At 43.2% G+C, this 20,065-nt stretch overlaps 1 protein-coding gene across 4 annotated transcripts in view; it reads right to left on the minus strand.

Annotated features, from left to right (window-relative positions):
* VWC2 (von Willebrand factor C domain containing 2) overlaps positions 1-20,065 on the minus strand; it is a 126,159-nt gene that overhangs the window by 86,172 nt on the left and 19,922 nt on the right. For all 4 annotated transcript variants that reach the window (XM_043873328.1, XM_043873327.1, XM_043873330.1 and 1 more), the window contains exon 3: positions 12,597-12,726. In XM_043873328.1, the coding sequence (XP_043729263.1) occupies positions 12,597-12,726 (130 nt within the window). The remainder of the gene's footprint in view (positions 1-12,596; positions 12,727-20,065) is intronic.

A 20,065-nucleotide genomic window follows, 5' to 3' on the forward strand; every position in this document is an offset into this window, starting at 1 on the left:
ATATGGGATCGCAGTTCCCAGACCAGGGATCGAACCCTAGTCCCCTGCATTGCAAGGCAAATTCTTAACCACTGGAGCACCAGGGAAGTCCCCCCAAATTGGATTTCATATCAATGACTTTCAACCATCAAGAACCACTCAACCTTCTCTTTATTTTTTTTTTTTATTTATTTTTTTTTTTACCACTCAACCTTCTCTTTAAAGTTATTTTGTTAAGAAGGTGGAAGAGTAGAACACACTGAAAGAAAAAATATCATCAAGCTAATGTCTAGTTTTTGGGCTTAATATTCAAACCATGGACACTGTTTTCTATAAATTAAATTAATACAAGGCTAGCAATTTTATCACAGAACCAGAGGTTTCACATTGTATACGACCTCCTATAAAACAACATGGTGATATTATCAGAGTGATAAAAATGTTCCCAGCCTTTGCCCTAATCATCTCACTCTTGGGAGGTTATCCTAAAGAAATAATTCAGAGCAAACAAAGGCCGTACACTTGGCGATGTTTCCTGCAGTATTACTCAGTTTTCCCCCTACTTTCCTCACCACTTTCATCATCATTCAAGGAAAGCAGCAGACAATATTTACAGACCACTAGTTTACCCCTCTAGTTGATGAACTCATTAAGGGCAGGAACCTGACTCATCCTTGCATGTCATGTAAAATATATAATAAGTGCCTCCATGTTTTATAAAAGCAATAAATATGCACACACACACACAGACTCCTCTACAAAAGTCTAAAAAAAGAGAGTCAAATATTCAACAAAAGAGCAGTTTTAATGACCTGTCTCCACCTTTCCCACATAAGAAGACAATGTGATTCAAGCTCTGAGCTGTGAGAAGGACGCACAGGGGAATTAAGCTGCTTCAGGAAGCAGGATGGAGGTTTTCTGCGTGAGGACGCTTGTGCTCACGTCTTGGCTCCAGGCCTGGTCCTCTGCAAGTTCACAGAGCATGCTGTAAAGTGCAAGTGGCCGAGCTGCATGGAGGCTGGTCTGGGACCTGAGTCCTAGCACCGTCTGAAATCCAAGGACAGATGCAGCTGGACTCCGGAAACACGCAAATAAAGCCGCAGTTGTGCGGCTTCTGCCTAGAAGTTTCAACATGCACTTCACTCAGAAAAGCACTTCATTGTGATAATCAGGCAACAGCGACTTGGTGGCAGTCTCTTAAAAACTGAGATTATGCCCAATGTTTGCAAACAAAAGTGTCATTTTAAGCTATCCACAAATTTGCAATGAGGAGCTGATGATTCAAAGATCTCCAGAGGAGATGGAAACAAATTAAGCTCCTGAATTCAAGAGATCAAACCCGACCCATCTCTTCTCTTTGTCTAACTTGTCAGAAGTGAAGAGATCTGAGGGCTGTCTGAGCTTGGGACACTGAGGGCTTGGCCCGGCGTGGACCTTAGTAAACCCAGAGCCGATCTTAGTTCACGAAGGATGAGGAACACTGTGGGGCAGGTGAATGCTTCTCTAGAACATAAATATGGGTGCCCACGGGTTTTGTGAGGATTCATGGAATAGCCTCTGAATCATCGCTCCCACCAAACCAAAGTGTAAGTAAACACATGGAATAGAAATATGCTAGCACTTTGGAGTTGAGCTCTTGGGAAATGCTAACAAGGAGGTGAATAAAGTTTTTACATTAAAAATACTTAGAAGGGAGTTAAAAAGTATAAACTTTGAGCTATAAATTTAAAAAGTCATAGGGATGTAACATACAGGATGGTGATTTTACTTAATATTGTGTTGTGTACGTGAAAGTTGCTGAGGTTAGATTTTAAAAGTTCTCATCAAAAGAAAAAAATTTGTAACTGTATGGTGATGGATGTTAACCAGACTTATTGTAAAAATTTTGCAAAATACACAAATATGCAATCATTAAAAAATATTTTAAAATGCTATTTGCAGCAACATGAATGGACCTAGAGATGATCTTACTAAGTAAGTCAGAAAGAGAAAGATAAATATCACATGATATCATTTATATGTGGAATCTAAAATATGACATAAATCAATATACCTACAAAATAAAAACAGGCTCATAGACATATAGAAGAGACTTGGGGTTGCCAAGGAGTTGCGGGGGAGAGGGAAGGATTAGGAGTTTGGGATTAAGAGATGTAAGCTAGTATATACAGGATGGATAAACAAGATCCTACTGTATAGCACAAGGAACTGTATTCAATATCCTATGACAAACCACAATGAAAAAAAAAATATATGTGTGTACACCTGAGTCACTTTGGTGTATAGCAGAACTTAAAACAACACTGTAAATCAACTATACTTCAATAAAATTGAAAAACAAAAGCACACCAAACCAGGGAAAAATATACCACATGCCTCATATCAGCAAGTTACTAAATAACTGTGATCAGATTTAAACTGTCTTGATTTTAGTTTTTTGTTTAATATAAAAAAATAAGAACAACAGTAGACAATTCTATGCCCCCAGAGACTATAAACTGGAGTGAGAAAAAAATTAATTATGTATTATTTTTAATTATTTTTAAACTGTTCAGTAGGAAGTAATTTTCTCTGGGGCATTTCTTTTTGTAGGTAATATTTATTAGGACTTTCTTTTCTGCTTCAGCTACTAGACTTATAGTCAACTCTGCAGCCTATCTCTAACAATGAGCTATTGAAACACAGGGTGTTGGGGAGCAGGGATCTGTACTAAACTATCCAACCATCTCTGTCATCCCCTTCTCCTCCTGCCCTCAATCTTTCCCAGCATCAGAGTCTTTTTCAGTGAGTTAGCTCTTTACATCAGGTGCCCAAAGTATTGGAGCTTCAGCTTCAACATCAGTCCTTCCAGTGAATATCCAGGGTTGATTTCCTTGAGGATGGACTGGCTTGATCCCTTTCATGGATCACAGCCTTGTCGTGGCAAAGGGGTTTGCACAACTCCATGATGCCTAGACCCACGTCGTGCAGGGCACCCCAGACAGAAGGGTCATAGTGCCGAGTTCTGATAAACTGTGGTCCACTGGGAGAGGCAATGGCAACTCACTCCAGGATTCTTGCTGTGAGTACCCCACAAACAGTACGAAAAGGTAAAATAAGACTACATGTTACATATTTCTATGAACTCTGAAATCTCTAGAAAAACAATAAAATGCTTCACAATCTCAAAAAGATCTCATTCATGCCTAAAGCTGCCCAGCTCCACAGTATGCTTCTTTTCTTAAATTTGGGAGGAAAAATCAAAGAGTAAGAAGATGAGTACCTCAAAGCAACAGTTTTCCAAGGATGGTTCCAGACCAAGGGCACCAGAAGCACCCAGGGAGGCACATATTAAAAAGGCAAACTCTTTGGCCGGTTCTTGTGCTTATTCGCTCAGTCATATTCAATTCTTTGCAACCCCAAGAACTGTAGCCCATCAGGCTCCTCTGTCCATGGGATTCTCCAAGAAAAAGTACTGGAGTGGGGTGCCATTCCCTCCTCCAGGGGATCTTCCCAACCCAGGGATTGAACCTGTGTCTCCTGCATTGCAGGTGGATTCTTTACTGCCTGAGCCACCATGGAAGCCCTCTCTGGCCCCAGCCCTGACCAGCTGGATCCAGAACTGTGCAGAGTGGGAGGGATCAGTGAGTCTGTGTTATAACAAGCCTTGCAGGTGATGCTCACCAGGCCTGAACGGGGTGAACACTGCATTCTGGGGTCTGGGATCCCCAAAGAGCACACTATTTGCATGAGATCTGGAGGCAGCCAGATTCTCAGGGGATCTGCAGCCCCGTGTCCTAGGAAGCTGGATCATCAAGAAGAGTCTAGAATGCCATGAGGAAGTGAGGCACTGAGGAGGGAGAGAGGTGCCTACACTGTAAGTGAAGGGTACAGAACAGGAGGTTTGCACATCTACATCATGCATGGGGCTCCGAGCCCAAAGTCTAGCAAAAGCCACAAACCTTTAGGGGTTTGTATGTCTGCAACTTTCTACAACCTCCAAGCCCTTCAAGGTACATAACAGGATATACTTAGGAGGGTCTCAGCTAAGGCACCAGCACAGGGTTTGAAACGCTTTAAGGAAAGATGAAAGGCTATGCAGTCAAGGCTGGCCTTAGAAGTCAGCCAAAGGAAATTACAAAAACTGCACTGAGCCATCTTTTAAAGAGATCTGTCTATATTTCTAACAGCTTTATTGAGGCATACTTGAAATACTATAAAACTCACTCAGTGCAAGCATACAATTTAATGATCTTAGTAACCAACCCAATTAATAAACATTCCATCACCTCAGTAAATTCCCACACACCCATCTGTGGTTAATCCTCTCTCTGATCCCAGGGGCTTTCTCCCTGTAAAAAATCTGTCTTGTCTACACATTCCAAATAAGAATCATACAATATGTGGTCTTTGCAACTTGCTTCTTTCATTCAGGATGTTTTTGAGGTACAACCATTTTGTAGCATGCATCATTTGCTGATTTCTTTTTTAAGTTTTTTTTAATGTTGGCCATTTTAAAGTCTTTACTGAATTCATTACAATATTGCCTCTGTTTTCTATTTTGGTTTTGGGGCCACAAGGCACGTGGCATCTTCGCTCCCACACCAAGGATCAAACCAGCAGCTCCCGCACGGGAAGGCACAGTCTTCACCCCTGGACAGCCAGGGAAGTCCCTGATTTAATAAACCCTGATTGGGAAAGATTGAAGGTGGGAGAAGGGGACGACAGAGGACGAGATGGTTGGATGGCATCACCGACTCAATCAACATGAGTTTGAGTAAACTCCAGGAGTTGGTGATGGACAGAGAGGCCTGGCAAGCTGCAGTCCATGGGGTTGCAAAGAGTCGGACATGACTGAGCGACTGAACTGAATATCCCACTGCCTGGAAATAAACATATGCTGTTTATCCATTCATCACTGCTGGACATTTGGATTATTTTCATTTTTTCAGCTATGAAGGATAATCCTGTCATGAATATTTATCTAACACCTTTGCATAAACATATGCTTAGTTTTCTTGGATTGAATTCCAGGATGCAATTGCTAGGACAGATAGTAAGTTTTCTCTTCACTTTTTTTTTTTCTATTTTGGCCACATCACAAGGCCTATGGTATCTTAGTTCTCTGACCAGGGATTGAACCTGGGCCCTGGCAGTGAAAGCTCTGAGTGCTAACCACTGGACTGTCAAGGAATTCACTTGCTTCACTTTTTAAGAAAATGCCAAACTGTTTTCCAAAGTGTATGGACTATTCCCACCAGCAATGGGTTCCAGATGCGGAGTCTAGTTTCTCCACATCTTCCACATCTTTGCCAATGCCTGGTATCGTCTTTATTATTATTATTATTACTATTAAAACTGTTCTAGTGGGGTACACCGGTATCTCAGTGTGACTTTAATTTTTATTTCCCTAAGGACTAAGGAGGTTGAGAATATTTTTATGTGCTTATTTACATTTGTTTATCTTCTTTGCTGAACTATCTGTTCAAATACTCTGCCCAATTTTTATTGGGTTGTTTATGTTCTCATTGTGTTATATGAATTCTTTATATATACTGGACAAAAGACTTTTATCAGATATATAATTTGCAAACATTTTCTCACAGTCTGTACCTTATATTTTCACTTTTGTAATCATATGTTCTGAAATATGGAAACTTCTCATTTCTATGGCAATTTATCAGTTTTTCCCCTTTTATGAGTTATGATTTTGGTGTTGAATCTAAGAACTCTTTGCCCAACTAAAGGTCATGACAATGTTTTATTTGTTATTATATAAAAATTACATTTAATTCTGTGATTCATTTTGAGTTAACGCTTGTATGTAGACTGATTTAAGCAAGGATCTAAGTTATTTTTTTTTCTTTTTACACAAGGGTATGTAATAGCCCCAGCCCCATTTGTTGAAAAGACTGTTCTTTCATTTTTTCCCCATTGAAAATGCCTTTGTATGTTGGTGAAAAATAAATATGTAAGGATTTACATTCTGGACTTACTTCTAGACTTTCAACTCTGTTCCATTACTGCATGTCTATCCTTGTATTAACATTACAGTTTTCGATTATTAAGACTTTATAGTATGTTATGAAATTGGAGAGCACCAATTCTTCAGTTTTGTTATTTTCCAAATTGTTTTGTCTATTCTTTATGATCCATGGGAATTTTAAGATCAGCTTTTCAATTTTTAACTCAAAAAGTATGCTGGGATTTGTACAGAATTTCATTGAATTTATAGATCAATTTTGGAAGAACTGCAATTTTGATGATATTGAGACTTCTATTCATAAAATGTCTCTCAATTTATTTATATCTCCTTTCTTTCAGTAATAATGTGTAGCTTTCAGTGTACAAATCTTTCACATTTGTTGTTAAATTTATTCCTTAGTATTCTACTCTTTTTGATGCTATTGCAAATGGAACTATTTTCTGTTTCATTTTTACTGTCTATTGCTAGTGGTTCACTGCTTGCTACCCCAAAATAGACTTTTTATACATTAATCTGACATTATTCTTCATTAGTTCTAATGGGGGTGTGTGTGTGTGTGTGTGTATGTGTATACTTTGGAATTTTTCAAATGTAGAATCATGACATGTCAGAGTAAAGGCAACTTTACCCCTTAATTTGCTTTATCATTTTCTTCTTCTTTTTTTTCCCCATCATGTAGAATATCCACTACAGTAGTGGATAAAAGTGGTAAAAGTGGATAATCTTGCCTTTTCCCTGACCTTACTGACACAACATCCAGTGTTTCACTACTATGTATGATGTTACCTGTGGCTATGGATTATTCTCTGGTGGCTCTGTCTGAGAATTTGCCTACAATGCAGGAGACCTGGGTTCGATCCCTGGGTTGGGAAGATCCCCTGGAGAAGGGAATGGCTACCCACTCCAGTATTGCTGCCTGGAGAATTCCATGGACAGAGGAGCCTGGTGGGCTACAGTCTATGGGGTCGCAAAGAGCCAGACACAACTGGGCAGCTAACACTTTCACTTTACTTTGCATAGATTATTCTTAGCTGCACTTTATCAGGATGAGAAATTTCACTTTTGCTATTTTGTTGGGAGCTTGAATCATCAGTGAGTGATGAATACTGTCAAATACTTTTCCTTCATTTTTGAGGTCATTTTTTAAATTCTTCATCTTTTTGATAATACATACATTACCTTGCAATCCTGGGATAAATTTCACTTGGTTATACTGTATCATCCTTTTTATGGTGCTGAATTCAGATTGTCAATATTTTGTCAAGGAGTTTTCCATCTATAATCACAGAAAATATTGATCTGTAGTTGTGTTTTCTGTGTGATGTCTTTGCTTTGCTTTAGTACCTGGGCCATAATAATTCTCATTTTAAAAATTCATTTATTTGTTTTTCACCATGCTGCATCTTCATCGCTGTGCAAGGGCCTTCTCTAGTTGCAGTGAGCGGGGGCTGCTCTCGGGCTGCAGCATGGGAGCTTCTCATTGTGGGAGCTTCTCCTGTGGAGCACCGGCCCTGCAGCGCGAAGGATCAGTAGTCGTGGCACATGGGCTCTGTTGCCCCACAGCATGTGGGACCTTTCCAGATCAGGGTGCAAACCCATGTCCCCTGCACTGGCAGGCGGATTCTCAACCACTGGACCACCAGGGTCAACCACCTTGTCGATTTTCCTAGTGATTTTTCTAAGCATTAAAATATGCCTCTTAATTTATCATTATCTACTCCAGATTAATACTAGTTTAATTTCACTAAAATAAGAAATTCAACTTACTTTTCTCTTGGGACTCTGTGTACCAAGAACATACCCTATCACAGAATGTTATGAAAATAGTGGTGAGTAGCAGCATCCTAGTATGCAAAACTCAGTGAGACAACTTGTTTGTATGATTCGTGGAACCAGAAGAAGGACACTGAGGTTCACAGAGTGGGAATTCCTTTAGATTTTTCTCTCTCTACTCTTCGTCCCTACTTTTCCATCTCTCTGTTTTGATGTGTTAGAATGGTTTATTCACTTGTCAGATATAGGCACTGCATATTTTTTCCAACATGTGGGCTGCTTTGCATTGGTTTAATAGTGTTGTTTGATGAATAGAGGTTCTTAATTTTAATAAAATTCAACTTATCAATTCTTTCCATATGGTAAGTCTTCTAAGTATCTTTTAAAATTCAACTTTGCCGAATCAAAATTATAAAGATGTTCTCTGTTTTCCTCTGAAAGCATTATTTTAACTTTCATATTTAAATCTGTAATATATTTGGAATTGATTTTTTGGTACTATGTGAGAAAGGAGTCAAGATACCTTTATTGTCAGACTGCTATCCAACTCACCTAGTACCATTTACTGGAAAGATCACTCCCTCCTCTGTGCCACAGGATCACCTTCATCATGCATCTAGTGATCTTTTATGCCTGAGTCTTTTCTGACTCTATTCTGATCCCATTTGCCAGTTTTTTGATCTTTGAGACAAAACCACAGTGTGTTCATCACTTTTATAGTGCAGATTTTACAGCTTCATTATTCTTCTGTATTTCACTGGCCAGCTTTTAACTTCTGTATTTCCATGTAGATTTTAAAACCAACTTGGTAATTTGCACATAAAAGTCATTGTATTTATTTTTTATTGGAATTATGCTGAATACATAGATTTTGTTTATTTAACAGAATAATTTGAGGCTGCCAGCATCTTTACATTACTGAGTTTTCTGATCATGACATTGTCTATCCTTCCATTTACTGAGGATTTCTTTAATTTCTCTCAATAAAGCTTTAAGATTTTTAGGTGTGCCAATCTTGTACAACTTTGTTATATTTACTTCTAATTATTTGATATATATGATGTTATTTGAAAGAGTACTTTTTAATTCATTTCTATTTGTTTGTTGCTGGTATCTAGAGATACAGCTGATTTTTACATACCAATTTTATAAAACAAACAGTATAATCAAGTATTAATTCTGATACTCATAGTTTCCTTTATTTTTTATGGACAAAATTGTATCTTAAGCGATGACCAAGTGTTTCCATGAGATAGGTATTGTTTCTTTGGTAAAAATTTTAGAAAAGTATAACATTGAAGCCATGTGGGAATGGTCTTTTCCTTATGAGAAGGATATCTTGCACACACACACACACACATCATTCCACGCTGTCCAACTCACTACATGTGGTTTAATTATGATCTTATCCTGCTGTCTGAAATACACAAGAGAAAAAGCAAAATCCAACTGTGTCTAATTCTTAGTGCTTTTCACATATTTTCCAAGAGAGTGCTTCTAATAATGTGAAATCTCTGTATTTATCTTAAAAGTTTCGTAAAAACTGTCCTTTTCCTCCAAAAAATAGCCATCCTCATTCTCTGGTGGAAATAAAGCTGCAAATAGCTAACACCAAGCAGCACTGAATACTTCAGGGAGATACACAATCCCTGTAAATCGTGCTTTTGGTGGACATACCCCCTCAGGTATAACACTCCACACTGGAGAGCCAGAGTTAATCCCAACAAGACTCTCACATTTCAACGCCGACGTCCTACATTTGTCAGCCTTCTTCCTCTGAATGCTCAAAGTAAGAAAACGTGCCCACATGCAGGATGCGGTCTTCTGACCCCCGGCTTGAAAGGAATGTGTACCATGAATGCCAGCCTCACGAGCACCAGGGAGAACCCAAAATCCTGCAAGTCAGCAGAACACTCACTGTATCGTTGGAAAAATCTGAAAATCAGTTCCACACAAACAACCATTTTATCAAAGAAAATCCTTGGGAGATTGATCTATACAAGTCAACAAAGTGAATATTTTAAGTCGTATGTGATTTGTGATCATTTATTTATATTCCAGGCATTCTTGATTTCAAACTTCTGCACCTTTAATGCAAGTGATTTTGGCAGCTTGCAACTGAACTGTTATTATCCTTCTGTTGGGAGAAGGAGTTAGTTAATGCCACAGGTTAAAACATTAGAGTGTGAAAGTGAAGACTGATTTCCCAAGATCAGGAGTTAAAACCTTCACGTTCCACCCAAGCTAAGTCTATCCAAGCATTTAATTTTATATAAGGCATCACTTCTGATGTCCTATAATCTGTAATCTATCAGATGTGTAACTTTTTGTTATGAAGACACTGATTTTTGTGTGCAGTTATAGGGACAGACCACCATAAATTATTCACTGATCTCAACCAGCTATCATAGGACTTTCATTTCTAGGAGAAACTGTTCTCATTCTTCAAGCAAAATTTTCACTAAGAATTCCAAACACTATCTGCCCTGTCAAGGTCAAAATACCCTATAGCTAGAGACAGATGAAACCTAGATTATGTCTAGTGAATATGTTATAACAAAACTTAAGAGAGAACTTACATGATTAGACACATTTAAATTTATTTCTGGGTCCATTTCTGAAAATAAAAAGTTGTTGTTTTGATATAATTAATCTAACCTTTGAATACAAATCCTTTTGTATTAATCCTTCTTAATCTAACTTTTAAAAAACATATTCATCCTCCTTCTAAGAGTCTCTAAGATAATACTCACCAAATCCTGCCTTATTTCATCTTATGCTGTCTCTCAAGGTTACAGGCAGAGCATTTAGAAGTTTGATTTCAGAGCAACCATCTCCTCTCCCCTCAAACCATCAGTGCAGTATTAAAACATCCCATGAGTCTCTGACCAGACCTTATTTATACAGATCATACTTTTGAACATTGTTTGCTTATCCAAAAAATAAAGTTATATCTTAATAATAAAAAGTGAACCAAACAGAAATAAGTGACTTTAAATCTTCATAAGAGTTCAATATATCCACACAAGAGAAAGAATTAATTCAAATAAATTATAACTGTATACCCTAACTGGGATATATCTTAAGGGCAAAAAGAACTGCAAAAAATCATGAACTTTGCCCAGTAGGTTTCATGCTGATTGTGGTATAAATAGAAGATACCCGTGTGCTTTATGGAAAAGAACAACTAAGCAAATATATTGATAATATTGAGTTATATACAGAAGTGGGGACACACAGAGATCAAAAGACATAAAGCAAACGAAACAGGCAAACGTGAGCAATGGGTATATATAGTGAAGGGTATATCTCTGTTCCTTGTGCTATTTATCAATATTCTGTAGCTTTGAAATTTTTATAAAGCTTTGGGGGTTGGAAAAATCCTCAAGGATGCAAGCCACGTTTTCCTATCTTTTGTAAACATTGAGATGAGGACTCCCTGACTGTCTAAGGCCAAAACTTTGTTTTTTATCATAACTGACAAGTGAGACACAGTATCTTGGATACTTAGGACGCCAACTATTTGAGCCACTTGTATTGAAGCTATTCACTAAATACTGTTGACTTGGGGAAAGGCGGAACCAGGCCGCCAAGCACAGGGTACTGCAGCCTGGACCTCAAAGGTCCTGGTCCCAAACCTAGGCAGAAGCCAGCTCCCCCCTTCTCCAGGATCGCTTCTCTTCACAGCCCACTGAGATGCTGCCACCATCCTGCTTCCACAGAAACTTCACTTCCTCTTCTATTGACTTCTTTCAGGAATCTAAAAATCTCCCGTGTGACATCTGGATGTCTGTGTGTCCCTGGAGGTGTCTGAAGCACCTCGCAGCTATACAATGTCGATGGGCATGATGGCAGAATCTCAGAATTGCCTCAGACACTAATAACAGCCTGGGCTAACCATCCGCCACTGACAAGGCCCACATCTCCTGGCTTGATGTCCAGCAACTCCACAGCTGATAAGCTGGTAACCTCATAAGTAAGCTCATCTCTTCTTTGACACACTCTGGCCGTGGGGGAGTTGCTTTCATCTTTCTGAGACACCCTGCTCTGGCCTCATCTTGCGTCATGGCCGTGGGACCACACAGAGGCAGCCCAGCCCCCTCCCAGGGCAGGACCCCTCTGTACCTGAAGATGCGCTTGCCTGACCAGAGTCAACTCTCTTCAAAGCACTTCATCCACCCACCCACCTGGGTCACAGTTCACCCCACCCTCCTGAAGAACCCACTCTCATCAACACCCTCGTAGGTGGTGCCCAGACAGGCTCAGAGCTCAGGTACAAAGCAGTTTCCATCCTGCAGGCTGAGGAGACCCTCTCCCTTGCTAACCATGGCCATCCTGCCATTTCCCTTTGACAAAGCGCAGGAGGCATCCGATCTCCCCTGGCCTCTCACACGGAAGAAGAGAGGCTTTTTTCTCTTCCTGCCTAATTTGCTTACGAAAAATATTCATCGATGTCCCACGTTTAATTCACTTAGTAATGAAAAGTAAATGAGCCCAACCGGCATGTTTGATTTGTGGTGGAAAGACAGAAACTGCTTTGCAAGAACAAACAAAGTTAAGTTAAAGTAAGCGACTTGCCCCGAGAGTGGAAATTGAATTTTCCTCCAAAGACCTTAATGCCTTTAAAACATGGGACTGATACCGATGATAGAGCAGACCTTACTGGAACCCAGCTCCCGTGGGTTCCCCGGGGCCCAGAGGGCCAGGACTCGCGTGCTAGGGCGTGGATGCAAATATCGAAATTCACAAGCATCCCAGCCTGCATCCTGTTCTTTATCCGGTCCTGCATCCCATCGTGCCTCTCTTCCTGCATCCACGGAAGGCGCTCGGGAACGCGCGCGTCATGGTGGCGCGCAGGGCCAACCGCGCAGGCACCTACCGTTTTTGCAGATGGGGCAGCACTGGTCCGGCTCGTACACGGGGTCCACGCACTCGGTCTGTGGACACGCGGACACCGCACACAGCACTTCCCCGCTGGCCTCGCAGCGGCACCGCTCACACGGCGACACCTGCAACACAGGCCACGGTCAGGGGCAGCGTCTCCATCCTCGGCTGAAACCTCACACTTCCCCAGCCCGTGAGGACAGGGACTGAGGTTGGGGAGGCTCCCCTGGGCGTGAGTACACCGACCCGACGGGGACCGAGGTTGCTCTCTCCCTCCCAGCTCCACACCCGGGAGCCTCTGTATTTTTATTAACCCACACTGTGAGCTTCTTTACAAGCTTTCTGTTGAAGAAAGATTTTTGTTTCTCTAAAAATTACGCAGCACGTTGTACTGGATTCTTGCCCACCCAGGCATCCCGTAGATGCTGCAAAGCCCTGCCCAGGGCCAGCCGGCCTTCAGGGCCCACTCTCAGCATCTCTGCCCAGTGAAGACAGCAGAGCACGACAGGAAGGGGAGGGGCGAGGGAAGGAGGAACCTAGGGCTTCTCAGAGCTGGGCACCTGGCCAGGGGCTGTCCCAACAAGACCTCATTTAACTCTCAGGGAAGCAATAACCACACCTACTCCAGTGAAGGCCCTTGTTTCTGGCAAGGAAACTAAGACTCAGGTGTCAGGCAACTGGCCACAGGTGGGGCAGACCTTTCATCAGGGGCAGGGCTTCGGCTCCAGAGTCCAAGGCCACGCATGGGCCATCGCTTCCATCACCCAGTGTCACCCGTCCTTCACATCCTGGCTCCAACTGGCCTTGCTGAGTTTGCCAGCCGTTGGCCCCAGTGCTACCTTTTTGGATCTCTCCAATCAAGCACAATAAGGGGCTTCCCAGGTGGCACTAGTGGTAAAGAACCTGCCTGCCCAAGCAGGAGATGTAAGAGACACGGGTTCGATACCTGGGTTGGGAAGATCCCCGGAGGAGGGCATGGCAACCCACTCCAGTATTCTTGCCTGGGAAATCCCATGGACAGAAGAGCCTGGGGGGGCTGCAGTCCAAAGGGTCGCACAGAGTCGGACATGACTGAAGCAACTTAGCACGCAATCAAGCATTATGGCCATTCCTGGCAAGGCTGGACACTGCCAACAAATCCCCCTGTAGTAACTCAGACAGGTCGTGGTGGGGATGATATTTATTTTCCTGGAAACCCCCAGTGGAGTGATTTTTCATCTGGGTTGACCCATGACAAAGTGAAATAGGACATGCAGACCCAGCAATCAGACACTGTGATGTGGGATGCATGCTTTAAAGGACAGTGCAGATGGGGGAAGGGTTGTCAAACCGAGTTTTCTGGACAGGGAGGCCCTGCTTCGCTTTTGCCGGTAATACCTGTGGCTCAACCAGCACCACACAAACGACTCTTGTGGCTGCTGCCTTGGACTAAACAGTGCAAATGCCCCAAACTGACATGTCCACTCAATGAACTGGCATCTCCACCGAGTGGCCTGGTTCCTGCATGAAGCAAAAACTCTATTTGTACTTAAAGGCATGGTTTTCAGGCACTAGACCACCATGTGGCTGAGAGTCAGGGGTGAGGGGTGTGTGTGTGTGTGTCTTCACACTTAGAAAATAAGAGAAATAAAACACTGAAAAAAAACACTTTAGAGTTGCCCAGGACAAAATCTTGACTGGTTTGCATTACAACCGTAGAAGTTAAAATCATTCTGCCAGCAATGTAAAGGCGCATGTTTGAGAAGCAGCGCCGGCAGGAGGAGGTCCCCTGGCTTTCATAACAAGCATGGCTGCGCTGCTCCCCGCCTGTCCTCTGTCTCCCACCAGTTCCCCGCTCAGCCTGTAGCATCCTTGCGTCCAGGTTGGGTTTACTCAGTTAGCAGGATATGAAAAGAATTGCAGAATTTTCAAAAGCAGAGATCCTGAGTTGCAAGGGCTACAGCTCACTACAGCTCAGAGGCTCCAGAGGGGAGGCATAAAGTGCAGAGTGGGTGGGTTAGACAGAGGCGAGGCACTTCCCACCCGAGAAGTGAGGATAGCCCCATTGGGAGGGCTGGAAACTCAGGAAGGAGCAAGAGGGCCAGGACTCACTGCAGTCTGTCCTCAAGAAACGGGCACAGGGAGCTCCCTCGTGGGCCAGCGGCGAAGACTCCATGCTCCCAATGCAGGGGCACAGGTTCAAACCCCGGCTGGTCAGCTAAGATCCTGCATGCCTCCTGGCGTGGCCAAAAAAAGGGCAACAGTCAGGCACCACGCCACACCCTGGCTGTCATGCAGGAAGCAGGAAAAAGCCCCATTTGGGTTTGGGAATTTGAAAGGAGAGAAGGGCCCTCCTGTCCTGCCCCCAGGACAGGGCCAGAAAGGCTTCATCACAGGTCCTAAGTAGCCCCTCCTGAAAACCAGTCTTCCTCCTGCTCTGGGCCTGAGACAGCGCCCTGCCCTACCACGGAGCCATACTCAAATCACACAAGCAGCGTGGGCTGCTGTTTTCTTTAGGGACACAACTTGGGGCTTTCCTGGTTGTCCGTGTTGAGTCCTGCCTCAAGGGCACATGTGCGAAGCCTTTTACTAAGGCCACAGGAGCAGAGCCCAGAACCAAAGTCACCTCTGAAGCTGACTGACCCCCTTTGTAACTGTTGTCAAAAGCCCCCGTGATCTTCACAAACAGACTGCTGCTGCTGCTGCTAAGTCACTTCAGTCGTGTCCGACTCTGTGCGACCCCATAGACGGCAGCCCACCAGGCTCCCCCATCCCTGGGATTCTCCAGGCAAGAACACTGGAGTGGGTTGCCATTTCCTTCTCCAATGCATGAAAGTGAAGTCACTCAGTCGTGTCCGACTCTTGGTGACCCCAAGGACTGCAGCCTACCAGGCTCCTCCGTCCATGGGATTTTCCAGGCAAGAGTACTGGAGTGGGGTGCCATTGCCTTCTCTGTCACCAACAGACTAGGTGACTCTAAATTAGGCAAACATGCCCAACAGGTGGTGCCAATAGTAAAAAACCCGCCTGCCAATCCAGGAAACAGAAGATATGCGGGTTTGATCCCTGGGTCGGGAAGATCCCCTGGAGGAGGGCATGGCAACCCACTCCAGTATTCTTGCCTGGAGAATCCCCATGACAGAGGAGCCTGGAGGACTACAATTCATAGGGTTGCAAAAAGTTGCACACACCTGAAGTGACTTAGCACGCACACATACTACCGTACACTGCCCTAACCAATCACCTAGTGCCAACCTCCCAGCAGGAATTTTCTTTGTTTGGAGGCTATAAAAATCAGCTACTGACCTACGAAAGCTGTTGACTCTCCCTGGTCTGTCAGGAAGTCTGGCTGCTGTGCTCACAGTCACATTATGTCTGCTCTTTGTTCTTAATAAATGCACTCCCTTCTGAAATGCTCTGTGTCTGGAAATTATTTTCCAGCCCATGCTTGAACTGCCTCAACAGTCCAGTGGTTAAGGCTCTGCACTCTCAGAGCAGAAGGCCCGCGTTCAATCTCTGGTCAGGGAGCTGGATCCCACATACTGCAAGCCACAACAAAGATAGACGATCCTATGCTGACTTGGCACAGCCAAGTTAATTCATGAATAAATTAAGTAACTTAAACTAATAAATACGTTTTCTAACAAAAGGTTTGCAACTTGATCAAAGATTGGATTGTGGGTTTTACTATCACTAAATATTTGGAAATCCTGGTTCAACTATGTAGAGGTTTGTTTACTTCTCAAAAATCAGAGTTTAGGCTTACAGTCAAGATCTCACAAGGGTGTCCCTCCCAGACTTCAGCTCCTGCTCTGCCTTCCCCAACCACGTGTGTGGCTGAAAATCCCCTTGCCCAATGGTAGCAGGTGGGGGCAGAGACTCTGGCCTCTATGACCCTGGCGGGAGGTCCGCCTGCCCAGCGCCTGACTGGATTCCACACGGCTGCTCCGACTCCAGGCACCAGATCTGAGCACTGCCGAGCCAAAGAATCCTCAGCTACCAGCTCAAGCACCAAAAAGCCTGCTGCCATCCCACGTTCTCTGTCCTTCAGTGCAAACTGAAGGTAACGATGCCTAGTGCATTCCTGAATCTGTGAGCAGCAACGTAAGCTTCTAAGATGCATTTCTGCAGTCTCTCCTGCTAGCAACAGCTACCTACACTGTGTGTAACACATCCAATGACTGCAATATCACCCTCTGCAATCCTCCAGTTACAAATCCAAGTTTTGTAGAGATAGATAACAGAGCCTGGACGAACACTGGGTCATTTAAGGAAGAGGAGTCCACTCTCAAGGAACCCACCATGGACTGGAGTAGTCAACTGTTGTGTTGAAGGAGAACACAATTTTTCAGAATGAGAGTAAAGATAAGCTCTAGGTCGTTCATTCATTTATCCCAGTCCTGAGGCCAGATGATGAACCCCCACTGTGCTATTTCCAGAAAGGTGGGAACATGGGTCATGGCTGGGAGAGGGGTGATGGCTAGGAAGGCCGGCAAGGGGCCAGCAATTGACCGGCCCGGGATCCAAGTCTGGATGCCAAGGGCCGCTCTGTCTCACAGGCCTCCTCTGCTTTCAGAGTCACCCCAGTGACCGTGACTTTTGAACAACTTCAAAGTGGATCTCATCTGAAGGGCTTCCCTGGTGGCCCAGATGGTAAAGAATCTGCCTGCAATGCAGGAGACCCCGGTTCTACCCCTGGGTCAGGAAAATCCCCTGGAGGAGGAAGTGGCAACCCACTCCAGTATCCTTGCCTGGAGAATCCCATGGACGGAGGAGCCTGGCGGGCTATAGTCCATGGGGTTGCAAAGAGTTGGATACTACTGAGCAACTAGCACTTTCACTTTCAACCTGAAGCAAAACCATGAAGAACAGACTTGCCGGAACCTGTTTTCACTGAACCATCTATGAACAGATGAAAGAAAGATATTAACTTGACAGTGGCTAACGTATTCATAGTTAGAACCTTAGAATGCTCAGTAATGACGGACACATCCACATCACATGTGCACAGGCAGTAAGACTCTGAATTAAACACTGAGTTTATTTCTAAACAATTAAGTAGGGAAAAGCAATATAATTTACATGAAATGATTTACACATGAAATGTAAAATGAGGCTTTCATGATGGATACTGCTTACATCAATCACCTCATACATAAATGATCTATATAAGTAGTGATTTGGGAAGAACTTCCGTACAGTCATCTATTAGCAGCTGTATTTTATCCCACATATTTCACATTCATGAATTCAGGTGCAGTTAGATCTCTGTCTGTAAGGAGCTTTGCCTTGTGTCATTCCATAACCATGGTTATAATCATTACAACCATGAGAAGGATCAGGCTCTGAAATACAGCAGGAAACTATTGTGTTCAAAGGCTGAATTTGAATCCCACTCTTGTCTGTGTCCTAAACATCTTTCTACTCTCAAGGCAGCAACTTATTTTGTACAACATGTACTTTTTTACATTTTTTACTTCTTTTACTCAGCATTGTGACCCTGAGATGTATCTGTGCTGTAGCATACCATTCCTTTTTGATCGTATTCCATTGGATAGACATGCTACAGTTTGTGTATCCATTTACTTGCTTATGGACATTTGGGTTGTTTCTGGTTTGGATCTGTTACCTATAAAGCTGCAATGAAAACTCGGGCACACAAAAAAGAAACTAATTTCCAGACACTTTCTGCTGCTCCATCCTGCCTACACAGCACCTTCTCCTCACCATCCGGCAGAATGTCCACCTACTTGGGAATGCCAATATACTTTTCTTAAATCTGGTTTCTACACATCTTTCTGTCCTATGCCACCAGAAAAGGCCAGTGGCCCAGGTGAGAGGTCGAAGATGCCTTGTGTCACCTGAATTCTGCTGTCTGGCTAACAACCAGAATTATATTTCCAATCTGGAACTTTGTCTTGGGGTTGCTGGCGTGGAAGCCATGAAATCCCACTAATTCCATGCTGACTGCAGATGCCTCTGCCAGACAAATGAGAGACCATGAAAATCCAAGTAAAAGGTCTCAAGAAATTGTAACATTTTCACAGATGGAATTAATTTATGCATGAAGAGATGTCAGCCCAGACCTTTCTCAACTAAAATCATTCAACCTGAAACAAACCCTTCTCTTTATTTTGTCCAGCAGAGAGATCCTCTTTATTTTTCTAACCCTTGTGCTGTTGGATTCTGCAAAGTAAGATTAACATGAAAACAAAGAGAAACACTGAAGTCTGGGGCTTCCCTCTCCCTTCCCCTTTCCTGCTCCCGCATTCTCTCCTTTCTTCAAATCTCTGTAAGCCCTAGGGCCCCTTGAATTCCTCCAGGCGCGCTGACCGACAGGACAGTCCTACTCTCAGCCTGCGGTCAGCTGCTAACTAAATTCAGCACAACTCAAGAGCCAGGGCTGAGTCCCTGTCACATCGGGATAGTTACAGCAACTGAGCCGCTGCAAAATGCTGCACAGGTTCAATAAATATTGACTGAGTCAAGGGGAAAATGGTTGGAAAGACACAAGAGCTGAAATTAACTTGCACAGCACAGGAGAAACAGAAAAATGTGAAATCTACAGCTTTGCTGCAGAAAGGGCTGGTCGCCAGCTGGTAAGGAGCTGCTGGAGGATTAGATACCCTCACACAAGGCAAAGGGACGACAGGTCCTTCTATTATGAGGGATCAAGATTTGGATTACATGCTTAATCCACAAACAGAAGGGAAGATACAGACGTTAGAATGACGTAAACACAGAAATGGACGCTTACAGAAAGGATCCGACAGTGCAGAGAGGGATGCATGGAAATGAGGCCCCTAAACCCACAGCCTGACATCAGTAGGCAAATCCTGGAGATTCTGGAGCAATCCAGTCCTGCACGTGGGAAGCAGATGAGCCACCATGCTCTGCCTGTTACATCTCTCCTAACTGTTCTACTCTGCATGTCACGGTTTCCTATAAACAGCTAAATCTTATGTGGAATAGCTGAGGACTCATACTCTGACAAGCTGGAACCAAGACTGCTGGGAGAAATACCAACGATTTCAGATACGCAGATGATACCACACATTGGTAGAAAGTGAAGAAGAACTAAAGAGCCTCTTGATGACGATGGAAGAGAGAGTGAAAAAGCTGGCTTGAAACTCAACATTCCAAAAAGTAAGGTCATGGCATCCAGTTCCATCACTGCATGGCAAATGGAAGGGGAAAAGGGGAAACAGAGACAGACTATTTTCTTGGGCTCCAAAATCACTGTGGACAGTGACTGCAGCCATGAAGTTAAAAGATGCTTGCTCTTTGGAAAGGAATCTATGACAAACCTAGATAGTGTATTCAAAAGCAGAGACATCACTTTGCTGACAAAGGTCCATATAGTCAAAGTTAGGGCTTTTCCAATAGTCATATATGGATGTGAGAGTTGGACCATAAGAAAGGCTGAACACTGAAGAACTGATCCTTTCAAATTGTGGTGCAGGAGAAGACTCTACTGCATGGATA

Source organism: Cervus elaphus, chromosome 18, assembly GCF_910594005.1.
Source record: "Cervus elaphus chromosome 18, mCerEla1.1, whole genome shotgun sequence".
Lineage (NCBI taxonomy): Eukaryota > Metazoa > Chordata > Mammalia > Artiodactyla > Cervidae > Cervus > Cervus elaphus.